This window comes from Erpetoichthys calabaricus, chromosome 4 (genome assembly GCF_900747795.2).
Source record: "Erpetoichthys calabaricus chromosome 4, fErpCal1.3, whole genome shotgun sequence".
NCBI lineage: Eukaryota > Metazoa > Chordata > Cladistia > Polypteriformes > Polypteridae > Erpetoichthys > Erpetoichthys calabaricus.
This window is the reverse complement of record NC_041397.2, coordinates 168940527-168955489: the sequence shown is the minus strand read 5'-3', so window position 1 is coordinate 168955489 and position 14963 is coordinate 168940527. Positions and strand designations below refer to the sequence as shown.

Genomic DNA, 14963 nt, shown 5'->3' with positions numbered 1-14963 from the left:
AACAAAATTTTATTGCATATATCGTTTCTTCCTTCACCATTATACTGACCAGATGCGCTTAACTGCTGGCTGCAACTGCCAATTACTATCACCTATCGAACAATTAACTGTCATACCTGTAAGTGCTACGTGATACTGATAACGAGAAAAGTTTAAGTTCTATTGCAACGGTATACTGAATTTAAAGAGAAAGTAAAGTTCTTTCATACGGTAAGCCTGGTCCACATTCCCAGTTGAAGGCTCCTAGGAGTCTCTTGGTATCTGCGTTGCATTGTGGGGGAGCGGAAGTCGTTGAGAGGCTTGCGCGCGTGTCCGAGCAGCAGTTTAGCTGTAGCAATGAGAGCCGAGCCGGGGAAAGTAATAAGGAAACTCAATTACTAGATTGGGAAAGAGAGGAGGAGATTAACGAAGGCCGGATCAGACGCGAAGACACGAGTGTACGCACGTTTGCGGGGACGTATTACTAGGTTCTTGTCTGAGAACAGAATCTTGAAAGAAGAAGGAAAAGAAATTCATTAATAAAACGCACTTCATTATGCATTCGGATTGCAGGCTGGCATGGACGCAGTGGGAATGTTGAGAGCCGAAAGCAGCGAGGCAGGGCTTTTCTTCATTTCTACGCTTGCGATTATCGTCGTGAACAGCAGAACAACACGAGCACAGAAAGGTAGGCGAATTACCCAGGGTTTATAAATATACAGAAATACGACGTCTACGGAATTGATTGACAAAATCACCCTCTTTGCAGCGTTTTCAAAGGAATGTCTCCTGTGTTGTAGAAACAACCAAGTGTGCGTGTCAAAGATATAGAGTGTGTAGGCGTGATCTTGTTCGCCCACTAAGTTCGGCGTATTTTTTTCTTAAGGTTTTTGCAAAATATATTTAGTTTCTAATTAACAGAACTGTTAATGGCACACCTGTTACATGACTTAAAAGGGAATATTGGTACCGTAAAGGCTGTTAATCAACAGGACACATTGAACTTGTAGTAAAGTCCCCTCCTCTTAATAATAGTGAGTAGGCAAATACAATATTAGAAATAGGGATTGAATTGGGGTTGGTTGGTTGGGTTAAGGTAGGGTATATTTGGGTTGTCTTCGTGCAGCTCGAAAAGAGAAAGCATTCTTTTGCTCTTCAGCTAGTTATAATTGGCAGTTTATATCCTTATTAATTTGGCAGTACGATCATTGATGTGACCTGATCCATGTTTTGTCCACCATGACTACACAAAAATCGATGTTAACCATTTTTTTTTTTTTTTTAATAATCATTGCCAAAAAAGTATATTGTTTGCTTCAGCACAATTCATCTCCCAGCATAGCAGTACATCTGACATCCTCACAGTGCAAGAGACTTTTCTTTAGATCCAGGCCTGGGCACTGTCTGCATGTTTTGCATTTCCTCTTACTAAATCTTTGGTTAATTTCTGATTTGTTCTTATATATATATTCCTGTTTAGGATTTGTTTCATTTAACTGAATAGAAGATCTTAGTTTTTTTTGCAAAGGCTTCCTTTATTTATTTAATAAACATACTGCAGTGTGATGATGATGACAATGCAGTCTCATTTGTGTAAATCTGTTATGTTTTTTTCTAAGATACCTGCAGCAAACAAAGCAAATTTCTTAAAGGGTAAAAAAATTAATAAAATTTGTTTAGCCGCCCATTCAGGAAGGAAGAGTTAAAATTCTGCTCCTGTGCTGTGAGCTTTAGGTCCTGATGATTGCCATGATCACTTACCTATTTCATTAGTGTGAAACCAGTTTGTTTATGTTCATATGAGGCTGTATCTATTTAAATTTGAGTTTTTCTGATATATGCAGTTCACACCCAGTTTTTCAAATAAAAATGACAACCAACAAGTTTGCTCTGTTTCTGCCTTGGGTAGGTTTTGTTTTTCATTGCAGTTTTTCTTATTCTGAATCAAATTACTGCTTTGAAATAAACTATGTTTAATTTGCTAGTACAGTGGTACCTTGAGATATGAGTTTAATTCGTTCCATGACCGAGCTCGTAAGTCAAAATGCTTGTATAATTTTCCCCATTGAAATTAATTGAAATGAGATTAAATTTGTCAGTCCCCAAAAAAACACCCAGATTTTTTGTTACATTTTTCTTATGTTGAAAACATTTATTTATAATGAACAAATATTGTATACAAACAAAATAAAACCTAATACATAAAGGAGAATCTCAAGAAATAAACAGATGCTGGCAAAGCTGATTAGCATATTGTAATGTTTTTTTCTTTCACTTTTGCTTCACTTAATTTTCTTCTTTACTAGTTTTTTTTTTTCTTTTTTTGCCACGCTTTCCTCACTTTCATTCTCAAGGCGTTTCAACAGAAACCTATCCAAGGAGCTTTGTTTAGTCCTCCCCTTTAGAATGTTTCTGAAATGAGTTAGGCAAGTGTCATTAAATAGCGCCGCTGCACGATCAGTTGCAATTTTTTCAGGGTTTGTTTTCAATAAAGTCAAGTGTTAGGCAAGTGTCATTAAATAGCGCCGTTGCACGATCAATTGCAACTTTTTCAGGGTGTTTCTTTAAAGTTTGAAACTTTTTCCCACATTGCAAACACTTCCTTTATCTCACTTTATGAGGTAACCTCCTCCTCCTCCTCTGCCTCCTCCGCGATACCGATCTCCTGCAGAACCTCCGTATGTTGCTGTGTCTGTAGTTCCGTCAACTCCTCCGTCGTCAGTTCCTCGGAATGTGCGGCAACAAGCTGTTTGATGGCTCGTATTTCGAATTTTGGCTCGTAACTCGAGGCAAAAAATCGACCTAGTGACGGTTCATATCACAAAAAACTCATACGTTGGGGCACTCGTAACTCAAGGTACCACTGTATATGTATTATCCTATATGACTGCTGACCTACACTTTAAAAAAAAAATAAAGTATGTAATTTGCAGTCATATATAAATTTCACTGGTAACTAAAGAGATTCTTAATGGAAGAACAAGGTTTGAATCATGTATTTATTTCTGGCCAGAAGCATTCCACACTTTAAGAACTGTTTAGTTTTAATGAATGTTAAGAGGCAGACCAATTAATCGTAACATATGTGCTAACAACATTTAATGAATTTAACACTACTCATACGTATTCAGAATACTGAAAAAAATGGGTTCAATGTATTTACTTAACACTGACAGTTGACTAATGAGGATTTAATCCCAGTCTTCTACAGCTGTGAGTATTGAACAGTTATTGTTATGCCACTGTGCCATCTCAGGTGTTTCTTGCTCTCTTAAAATACAGAGTGATTATACAAGAGTCAAAATGCTTCTCAATGCAGTGTGTTCTAGGAAATATATTTCTGTCATCCATACTGTTTGAACAGTTTTCAATTGCTGTGGTTTATAAGAAGCTGATTTATTTATTTAGTTCTTTATTAGTACAGCACATCTGGTAAGGTTCTTAGGCAATATTTGATGACATTTTTGGTCGATAACTTTTTATCATCTTTATTTGCACAGGAGAATATTACAGAGTTTAATTTGTGCTAGTCTTCTATTTTCTGTCTATGATCTATCACAGGATACATTTCCCATATCATCTCAACCTGAAGCCACAGTTCACCTAACACATTTTTCTTGGGCACTGTGATGTAGTGGCCATTCGACTGGACTTTAAGACCCATGTTTGATTGTTCAGTTTTTCCAATAAAGTGACCCCAAGCTTGTCACTTAACCTACCTGTACTCTAACTGAAATAAATTATCGTGTAATTAGCCTTAAATTAGTTTTCCAACCAGCTGGAATGGACCATGGTTGATCCCCAGACCCAACACCCCCCCCCCCCCCCCCCCCCCCCCCCCCCCCAATGCTCCGACGATTGCACTCAGTTCATAGTAGCAGCATAGCAAGTTGATCGCAGCTGATTCTGAACAACCTTCCCAACCTTTACTTTGACAGTTGTGCTCAATCGTACTTCATTCATATAATGTGCTGACTCTCTGGTGATTGTGTGGGACCAACTCCTCTTGTGCTCAATTCACCAAGGGTAACCACCCCACTCCCCTGCCAAGCTCAGATGATCACACTAAATTCACAAAGGGGTGAACTACTTACTACTTGCACATTGCCCCTTTGAAATAAATTGTATTTTCTGTTTTGACATCTACAGTAGTTGATGTATTTTGAATATAGTTGGTGTATTTTGAAAGGCATTGGCAACATTCTCACAGGTGCCATGCCTTTTTTTCATCTAATATATAAAGCAGAGTCTATGTTTGTTTGTCCACCATACAAATCTGCACCGGGCATCCGATCGCCACCAAACTGGGCATGGGGCTGCTTTGTGACCAGGAGGAGGTCATGGGGTGTGTTTGGTTGGGAAAAATGTCCTTGGTCAAACGCAGGACACCTATTGACTGACACAATGTTCGCAAAAAGTCCCCGTACTTATCATCGACAAGATGGCTCCAAGTTACAACAGACGTTAATGGCGGCACCATCTAGTAGCACGTTTGGTCTCTGTTCATCCCTCTTTACCAATGTTTCTTTAAATTGCCAAGACATTGCGGAAGTGTCCAAGTATGAGAAAGCCGACTGCTTTCATTGTGTGAAGGGGAACTGCCGTATGGATGTAAAATGTGAATGACCCAGTGCGCGTGACTGGCTTTCCGTATTTGTGGTGCTATTTGCTCGCTTTCCGATGTATTGTAAATAACGTACATTCATCTCACTCTGGTGCTTATTCCGTACGTAATACAATGTGACACATTATAATTGTCCTGCTTTTCGCTAATATATGCCACCAAAAAAAAGACATGGCATTAGAAAGTCCACTTCCAATGCCACAAAAAAGTCTATTTCAAGGCCGTCTCAAATATTGCGCAAGATGTCATGATGTTTTCATACAAAGAATTCCGCTGATTCTGAATGATTTACCCTTTGATTTGAAACGTCTACAATTTCCTGTTCAAAAAAGTCTATTTCAAGGCTGTCTCAAACCTTGCGTAAGACGTCAACGTGTTTTCATACAAAGAATTCCGCTGATTCTGAATGATTTACCCTTTGATTTCAAAAGGCTAGAATTTCCTATTCGTTTGTATTTTGCTATGTGAATTACTAAGGCTGAAGGGCAATCACTCCAAGTTAAAGACATCATTTTGGAAAATCCATGCTTTTCACATGGACAACTCTATGTTACATGTTCTCTTACATTGCACCACGGCGTGTGGTTCGCCTCCCGTCCGGGGTTCGATTCCCGAGAGGGGGTGCAGTGAGTGTGTATGCCTGATGAGCCCAGAATTAGGGCGAAACACGTGTCGCGTACTCTTTGCATTATTTGACAGTAAACTATTTCAACCATTCTATGATCTGCTTCTCAAAACTGAAGGAGGGCACCGTGGCAAATGTTAGCCGACTTGCTGACCAACCACAAGCGTTACCTGGTAGGTAACCACCCATACAATCAGATTGTGATTCAGACTACGAATGCCATGAATATATATACACACACAGTTGTTTAAGCATTAGGTGTGTTCTATGTGCAAAAATCCTTGTAGCACTCACTGTGGTTCCTGTTAAAGTCACTCCCTCTGCCATTTTTATATTTGCTCATACTGAGGGTTTTGTTGAAGTGACCCCATCTGCCGTTCGTATATTTGCTCATATTCGGACCAGCGTCTATATTGCAGGTGCGCAGAAATCCTTGCAGCACACACTGTTTCCTGAGGAAAAGTTTTTTTTTTTTTTTTTTTTTTCAGTATTACTGAGGGTTTTGTTAAAGTGACCCCATCTACCGTTCTTATATTTGCTCATATTTGGACCTGCATCAATATTGCAAAAAAGTGTGCAGAAACCCTTGCAGCACACACTATGTCCTGAGCAAAAGTTTTGTCACTGAATTGCTGAGGGTTTTGTTAAAGTGACCCATCTGCCATTCCTTTTATTGTTCATATCTTGGCCTGTGGTAGTGCAAGTGCGCATTGAATATCCAACAGGCTCCCACTTTCCCACTCAAGTCTTATTCATAGGTACTTTAAATTTTTTTCAAACGTTTTACCAACATGAGTATTAAAATTGTTCAGAAAACAACACTGCTCAGTTATTTCAGAAAAGAGACACCACAAACTAATGAAGGTGCAGCGTCAACTACTGATGTGGCAATTTCAGACAAAGACATTGTAGTAGCTGGTCCATCATGGGGAATCTCTTTAGCACACACACTGCCAATTGATAAATCTAAGCACCACTTATCTGGCATAAACAAACGGTGGTTTAAAAATTTTGATTGACTAATGGTATGTGGTGCTCATTGTGCATGATATATTCAAACAAACACCCCCCCCAAGGAGGGAGTTACCTTGGGTAAATGTGCCATGTACAAGAATTCGAAAAGAAAACTTGCTGGACCATGAAAACAGTAAAACGCACATTGAGTCTTCTGCTGACCTTTTAAGAAAGTTTGTACTAGAGCAAATAGGAATCGGTCAAATTGAAAGATCTCTATCTATGTTAAATAACTTAAAGCTCCCACAAAGGCATCTCTGTAAGATCCATGTATTGGTTGGCAAAAAATGAGTTGCCACATACAACGTTGTTTGAAAAGCCATTGGAACACTGTAAAGAAATGGGTTGTTCCTTTTTACAACATCTCAATGTTAGTAAAAATGCACATTACACCTCTGAAAGAATAATGCAAGAGCTGCTGGATGTCTTAGTATCAGGAATAAAGTCTAACATACTGAAAAATGTACATGCTGAAAATTTTTTTCAGTATTCTGTGTGATGAAACCACAGACATTTCACTTGTAAAACAATTAATTATTTACATTAAATGTTTGCCAGGTCACTAAAGAGGTCAAAATTAGTTTTGTATCAACCCGCAATATGATTGATGGCAAAGCGGAGACTATAACCAACACACTGAGTGAGACTATGGACACTCTAGGATTGAAAACTGCTAATCTGGTTGGACTAGGGTCAGATGGAGCGGCTGTTATGATTGGGATAACAGAAAGGTGTGGTAAAACTGCTTAAAGATAAAACATCTGGACTCTTGGTCAGCTGCCACTGTGTAAACCACCGATTAGCCCTTGCAAGTGCCCAAGCAGCAGCTGCTGTACCTTATTTAACAAAACTGAATGACATCTTAAGGCAGCTGTTCTATTTCTTCCAAAATTCTTCAGTTAGGATGGCTGGTTTAACAGAAATCCAAAATATTCTGAACATTCCCCAGATTGAGCTGAAAATGACCAGTGACACTAGATGGCTGTCTCATGACTCTGCAGTACAGTCACTACGACAGTGTATGAGGAGTGTCATAGCTGAGGCCACTGAACGAAATGTCATCACAGCTGAAAGATTAAGCAGATGTATTAAAACGTACAATATTGTTTACTCTCTGATGCTTTCAGATGTATTACCTTTGTTGTCCAATTTATCTAAGGCATCTTGCCGAAACTGAGCCAATTTTGCTCACCACAAAATTGTCCATCATGGAGTTGAAAGACACTCCTGGGAGATATTTTCAAAGCCTTCATCATTGTCTGGCAGAAGAATGGTCAGATCTCCGCATTGTTTATACACAGAGTGTTGTATTGTCATTCAAAACTGCAATATATGATAAATACCTAGAGACAGCTGTCAAGCACCTAGATGCAAGATTCCCTGACATGCCAATTATTTCCAGCTTTTCAAAAGTTTTCAATGCAGAAACTCACGATTCAAGTGAGTCTGCTGAAATTCTTTTTGATCATTACTCCAAAAATGGTAGCCCTCCAATTTTAAAATATGAAAGTAGCAGGCAAGAATGGACAGTTCCATCATAAATGATCAGAAGTCAATCATACAAAGACTTCAAATCAAAAACAGATTTTACTAAAAATGGCAACGACATCAGAGCTCTGAGTCGTTTGCAAATTTAGCCAAACCAGCTCATGTTGGGCTAGTGATCCCAGTGAGCACAGCTGAATGTGAAAGGGAAAAGGGGGTTTTCTGCCCTTAAAAGGATCAAGACATGTTTGAGAAATCGCATGAATCAAAGCACGCTAAATAATCTCATGCTGATCTCCTTGGAGGGCCCAGATCCTGGGGACTTTGATTATGGGAAAACTGCAGACAACTGGGCTTCTTGGAAGAAAAGAAGAATAAATATTTAACTGAAGACACCTTCTGCATATGCAAGTTGGCTTTGAAGAATATTTTTTAATTTTTCTTCATTAGGTGTCCCATACTTTTTTCCAAATTGTTTTCACTATTCTTCCCGACAGTGACAATACTTGTGCCTCTTGGTTTATTTCATAACAATTGTTATTTAAAATTTTTGTTAGGGTTGCAGGATCCTGAATTGGATACTTCTTAAATTTAATAAAAATATTCTGGCACAAGTGTCAAACCTTAAAAAAGGAACTCATATTGAGCATTGGAAAATAATTAATCATAATTAACTAATAGTGCACATTTAATTTTCCCCACCACCAAATTTCCCCATCCCACCTGGCTACTTTTTCATGCCAAACGGGTGGAAAAAATTTCTGGGGACAACGCAGGCCGTGTGGTCACGTAGGCACAATACAGAGAGAGAGGTTAGGAGCACGTGCTGATACAGCGCATTGCCACACACACACACACACACCCCGATTAAAAGCAGTGTGTTCTGTGGTTACTCTTTCAGGTGGGCGTTAGCATATCATAATCTCTTGGGCCAACAGCGTGAGTTTTCCGCATTCGACTTACAGTGGGGCAAAAAAGTATTTAGTCAGCCACCAATTGTGCAAGTTCTCCCACTTAAAAAGATGAGAGGCCTGTAATTTTCATCATAGGTATACCTCAACTATGAGAAAAAAAAATCCAGAAAATCACATTGTCTGATTTTTGAAGAATTTATTTGCAAATTATGGTGGAAAAAAAGTATTTGGTCAATAACAAAAGTTCATCTCAATACTTTGTTATATACCCTTTGTTGGCAATGACAGAGGTCAAACGTTTTCTGTAAGTCTTCACAAGGTTTTCACACACTGTTGCTGGTATTTTGGCCTATTCCTCCATGCAGATCTCCTCTAGAGCAGTGATGTTTTGGGGCTGTCGCTGGGCAACACTGACTTTCAACTCCCTCCAAAGATTTTCTGTGGGGTTGAGATCTGGAGACTGGCTAGGCCACTCCAGGACCTTGAAATGCTTCTTACGAAGCCACTCCTTCATTACCCGGGCAGTGTGTTTGGGATCATTGTCATGCTGAAAGACCCAGCCACATTTCATCTTCAATGCCCTTGCTGATGGAAGGAGGTTTTCACTCAAAATCTGATGATACATGGCCCCTTTAATTCTTTCCTTTACACGGATCAGTCATCCTGGTCCCTTTGCAGAAAAACAGCCCCAAAGCATGATGTTTCCACCCTCATGCTTTACAGTAGGTATGGTGTTCTTTGGATGCAACTCAGCATTCTTTCTCCTCCAAACACGACAAGTAGAGTTTTTTTCATCTGACCATATGACATTCTCCCAATCCTCTTCTGGATCATCCAAATGCTCTCTAGCAAACTTCAGACGGGCCTGCACATGTACTGGCTTAAGCAGGGGGACACGTCTGGCACTGCAGGATTTGAGTCCCTGGCGGCGTAGTGTGTTACTGATGGTAGCCTTTGTTACTTTGGTCCCAGCTCTCTGCAGGTCATTCACTAGGTCCCCCCCGTGTGGTTCTGGGATTTTTGCTCACCGTTCTTGAGATCATTTTGACCCCACGGGGTGAGATCTTGCGTGGAGCTCCAGATTGAGGGAGATTATCAGTGGTCTTGTATGTCTTCCATTTTCTAATAATTGCTCCCACAGTTGATTTCTTCACACCAAGCTGCTTACCTATTGCAGACTCAGTCTTCCCAGCCTGGTGCAGGTCTGCAATTTTGTTTCTGGTGTCCTTTGACAGCTCTTTGGTCGTGGCCATAGTGGAGTTTGGAGTGTGACTGTTTGAGGTTGTGGACAGGTGTCTTTTATATTGATAACGAGTTCAAACAGGTACCATTAATAAAGGTAACAAGTGGAGGACAGAGGAGCCTCTTACAGAAGAAGTTACAGGTCTGTAAGAGCCAGAAATCTTGCTTGTTTGTAGGTGACCAAATACTTATTTTCCACCATAATTTGCAAATAAATTCTTTAAAAATCAGACAATGTGATTTTCTGGATTTTTTTTCTCATTTTGTCTCTCATCGTTGAGGTATACCTATGATGAAAATTGCAGGCCTCTCTCATCTTTTTTTAAGTGGGAGAATTTGCACAATTGGTGGCTGACTAAATACTTTTTTGCCCCACTGTATACAAGTGACATTATAAATTACCAGAGATTATACAGTAAAGTCCCGACTTATCTGCGGGAGAACTTAAACGCGAGTATATATGGTATATGGTTTGTTCAACTCCAACTTAATTTGACAAGAGTTGCCCTGCTTTTCACTGTTTAACCTGTCATACATGTGCAGCATTTTACCATTTGAAAACTGTTTTACACGTGTACTTTTGTTTTGTCAGTTTGTAGCAGTTTGTTATAGTTAGTCATTGCAGGATAATGTTAGCCATTGGATCTCTGCCTAAAAATATAGTGCTCCCCAGGATACAACCATGCGAGAAGCCTAGCAAATGCAAACTGAGGAGACTAGCACATTTCCTCTAGAATGGCACAGGGCATCAAGCATTTCTCATCTGTGTCAGGTGAGAGACTATTGCCTGCTTGTGTAAGCTGCCTTAGAGGCCTGGCATTTTAAGGGCAATACTAGGATTGGAATGGTCTTGAGCACTGTGGTTGTAGCTGTTTTTAGAAGACCAGTCATTTGAAGGCAGTGTGACCTGATCCGAAAACTTTATATCTCCGCCTGTGACCTTCCTGGTGAACCCAGGTGAGATTTCAAGACTGTTTTCTGCCTTAAGGTGAATACGTCAAGGAATGGTAGATCAGATAATGGATTATTTTTTTATTTTTTTTTGGGTGTCCTTAAAAAGAGGAAGTGGGAGATGGGTGAAAGATGAGAGGGAGGTAGAAGTTTTGTGCTGTGAAGTGTGAGATAGTGTGGTAGTCATTCCAGCTGATAAACAAAGACAACAGGGCATTTGTGTGGCTTATTTGCTAATATGAGTATATGTTCTTTTATGATTTCTTTCCTTCCTTGTGTGTGTTCTTTCAAACAATTCTGTTTTTGATATTTTGAATGTTTTCGCATTGTTTCTATAAAAGCAGCTTCTTTTACTGTAATTATTTGTTTAAATTGAAATGAGCAGTGACAGTGACATGTTTCTGGAGGTTACAAACATTGAAAGAAAAAACAATCGTTAATAGCTCTACAGTCCTTGTAGGTTATATTTCGGTATGGGATTGTAATAGCGTTTTTATTATTATTATTATTATAAATCCTGAACGGTTTAATTGAATACTCTGTTGCTGAAAATGGAGAAAAGCCACTGTTAACTGGTGATTTGATCCAAAAATATTGAAAGTTCAGAAATGCAATTAAGTGACTTATTTCATTTTAACTTTTAGCTTCATGTAAGTTATCAAAGATAACAAGGCAGGATAAATAGGAGATCATTATTAAAACAAATACATCCCCAGTACCAGAACACTTTTGCTACTCATTGTTTGAATATTATTGATCTTAATTTGTGACAAGTAAAATAGAATCTCTTAACTAGTCTATAGTGGAGATTAAGTGATCTGTTTCACATAGCATTTCAATTGTATAATAAAAATTTCCAGTCAATGTTTCAGAACTTCGACATTGATTTGATAATCTGACAATTCAGCTGATGATGTTGCTTTAAAACAGATGCAAATGGCAGACTAGTTTCAACATTTATATATAAAATTTGTTGTTGGCAGAGGCTCCCAGATACTATACATGCACTTAGGATGGCAGCTAAGAATGAATTTGACAACAACAATTTTTGGCACTCTGTGTCAATTGAAATGTGAAGCAATTAAAGTGCATAACATATACATTATGCATGAGGCTGAGACACAGTTCTAAACTAAAAGTACACCGATGGGTGACACAATTATTGCAGCTAAGTTGAGTCCTGTAGGGCTAATTATGGATGAGTTCACAAACATAAGCAAGAGCAAACATCAATTTCAGGGCTCCTGACTAAAAAAAAAATACTTAGGAGCCATTTGCTTCTGAAACAAAACATTTAGGAGCCAAATAGCTTTTTTTTGGTCACCAAATTACAGAACCAAAATAGTTCATGTTAACATTAAAAAAATTACCTACTGTGTCTATTCTATGTATATACATTTTTGTGCCCTTTTATCATCCATTCCTTGCAGTCCTTCATTATGGCTGAGCTCTAACTGAAGTTTAGTCTTTTGTTCAAATTTTAGAACTATGTACTTTTTGTTTGATCATTAAAACTATGTACAGTCAGAAACTGAGTGTCTGCTCGTCAGATTGTAAGTCAGTACCACTGACCAAAAAAAGATCAGTGTTGCTTGGTCATCCTTTATACTGTTTTTATAATGCCACGATTATTTGATGTAATCAACTAGTTAGCTAAAATATTTGATTTAATTGTATTTTCTTAATCAACTAGTTGCTCCTACCCTTCCCCCACAATGCACCCCATCATGCTACAACTCTCTGTGCTGTTTTGAGAAAGCTAATCCAGGCAACAGCTGCACCACATTCAGCAGAAAGTTCTGCCAAACATCAGTCAAAATTCTCCTCTTTGTGTCCGTTTTTCACCCAAAAATTTGAGAAAGTGGTTGTTTGATCATTGTGTGGTGTTCCACAACAGTACTGGCTCAATGCATTGACACCTAAAGAGGAAGTACGTTGAAATATAGCAAACAGAAAAGACAGCAGTGCCGCAAGTAAACCACTTGCTCTTAATCTGTACAACAATAATTATTTTACTGTTGGAAACTAGTTAACTTGAGAAATTCATGCTAGTTACTAGCACTGGGACAATAGTTAAAGCCATGGTATTTCTTCAGACAAAACAGATACATTGTTTGCTAAATGCATTTATCAATTGCTGTTACTGTTACTCATGAGTGTATTTAAGTAAAATAACTATTCACTACTTAGGCTAGCTGAAAACAATAAACTAGTTGTTAAATGCATTTGTTAGCTTTACTTTGGGCAGAGTTGCATTTTCACTTTTTGCCAGATTGAGCAACAACAACATCCTATATAAACATAGGTCAGCTTTATAAAGTTATTTTGGGCATTTTTTCCAATCATTAAATTGTTAATCATATTCCATAAGCGATCAGGCTGATTCAATTGGATGTATTTTTTTTTTGTTTTGTTTTTTTTTTTTTTTAATCCGGCTGAGTTAATCCAAACTGCAGAGAGTTTGTGCCACAGTATTGGGCAGCCATCTGCCCACCTGGAGAACACAATTTCTATTGCAGTTTAGATTGCAAATGTACAGACCATACAGTTTGAGAAAATCCTAATTTTAACATTAAAAAGGTATGAATATAAGCACATTTTAAGTAAAACAGTTCTTTGCTCTTTCTATGTTCTCAAGTTGGTGCAAGCAGTCTGAACGTCCAACCACCCTCACATCTCCTAAAAAAGAAGTGCAACATGTGAGTTTTTCTGAAGGCTGCTTATGAAGTGTTGTGTGGTGTAAAGGGTTGCACCCATTTCTTCTCTTTGCCTCATATGTCTGAAACAGTATGTATTTTTTTTTAAGCAGAAAATGTTCCAAATGAAAAAGTAAATTGCACACAAACATAAAGCTTTTTCTGTGCTTAAATTGCACAACACCAAGAAATATAAACAAGTAAAAAGATTACATACAAACTTAACCGCCGTGCTCATCCTCATTTTAATAAATGTTTAAATGTTATGATAGCAATAACATTAGCAGTGCCCCTTCATAACAAAGTGCAAAGCAGTAGGAAAGTTGGCTGTGCAAAAATGAACTGTTACTGAAAAGTTCAATGTATAATTCTGTAATGCGCTGCATTTGCAAAAGTATATAATACTGGTTTTTATCTTTGTTTTCTCTTCAAGAGATACAAGTTGTTCATCTACTGCAGTATGATTTGAGTTGGTATAATTTATACTTTACAATATATTAATCTGCATTAAAATATTGACTTAAATATCCATCCATCCATTTTCCAACCCGCTGAATCCGAACACAGGGTCACGGGGGGTCTGCTGGAGCCAATCCCAGCCAACACAGGGCACAAGGTAGGAACCAATCCCGGGCAGGGTGCCAACCCACCGCAGGACACACACAAACACACCCACACACCAAGCACACACTAGGGCCAATTTAGAATCACCAATCCACCTAACCTGCATGTCTTTGGACTGTGGGAGGAAACCGGAGCGCCCGGAGGAAACCCACGCAGACACGGGGAGAACATGCAAACTCCACAAAGGGAGGACCCAGGAAGCGAACCCAGGTCCCCAGATCACCCAACTGCGGGGCAGCAGTGCTACCCACTGCGCCACCGTGCCGCCCATTGACTTAAATATTTTATTGATAATTGTTATATTTTTTGTCATGTTGGAATTATTTTAGTTGGCTATACTGAATATTGTCAAACTGCGTATCAAATTATTCAGTAAATATTCAAATATTGAACACATTTGAACTATTTGGACAAAATTGGTTATTAGAAATATACAATCAACAGAAAAAAAAATAGTTGACAGATTGTTTACAAAATAATGCTGAGACTTCCTGTTCCTCATATTTGTGTTGCACCATACCCAAAGCTCAAGATCAAACTCTTCAAGTGAAGGGCCTTCTGAAGATACCTTGATTATATCTTTCAATGTTGAGACATTAAGTGAGTTGTGTAGTTTTTAATTTTATTCTGTTTTGTGTAGAATAGCCTTGTTCGCACTGTATAACTGATATGAGTAGCACAAACAAGCATGAGCTCAACGTAATGGAAAACATTCCTGTAATCTGTAGGATAAGGTGTTTTTTCAAGGTATCCCCACAAAATACTGTAAGACATGGAAAACTAGCCTTTGATGAGTAGTTTGACACCTG

The 14963-nt window shown here is 38.5% G+C and overlaps 1 protein-coding gene across 1 annotated transcript in view; it reads left to right on the top strand.

The window, feature by feature from the left end:
* Nucleotides 1–243: 243 nt before the first annotated feature.
* Nucleotides 244–14963, top strand: part of dcbld2 (discoidin, CUB and LCCL domain containing 2) — a 143120-nt gene continuing 128400 nt past the window's right edge. The window contains exon 1 of the mRNA XM_028799915.2: nt 244–667. Within this exon, the coding sequence (XP_028655748.2) occupies nt 559–667 (109 nt within the window). The 5' untranslated portion in view covers nt 244–558. The remainder of the gene's footprint in view (nt 668–14963) is intronic.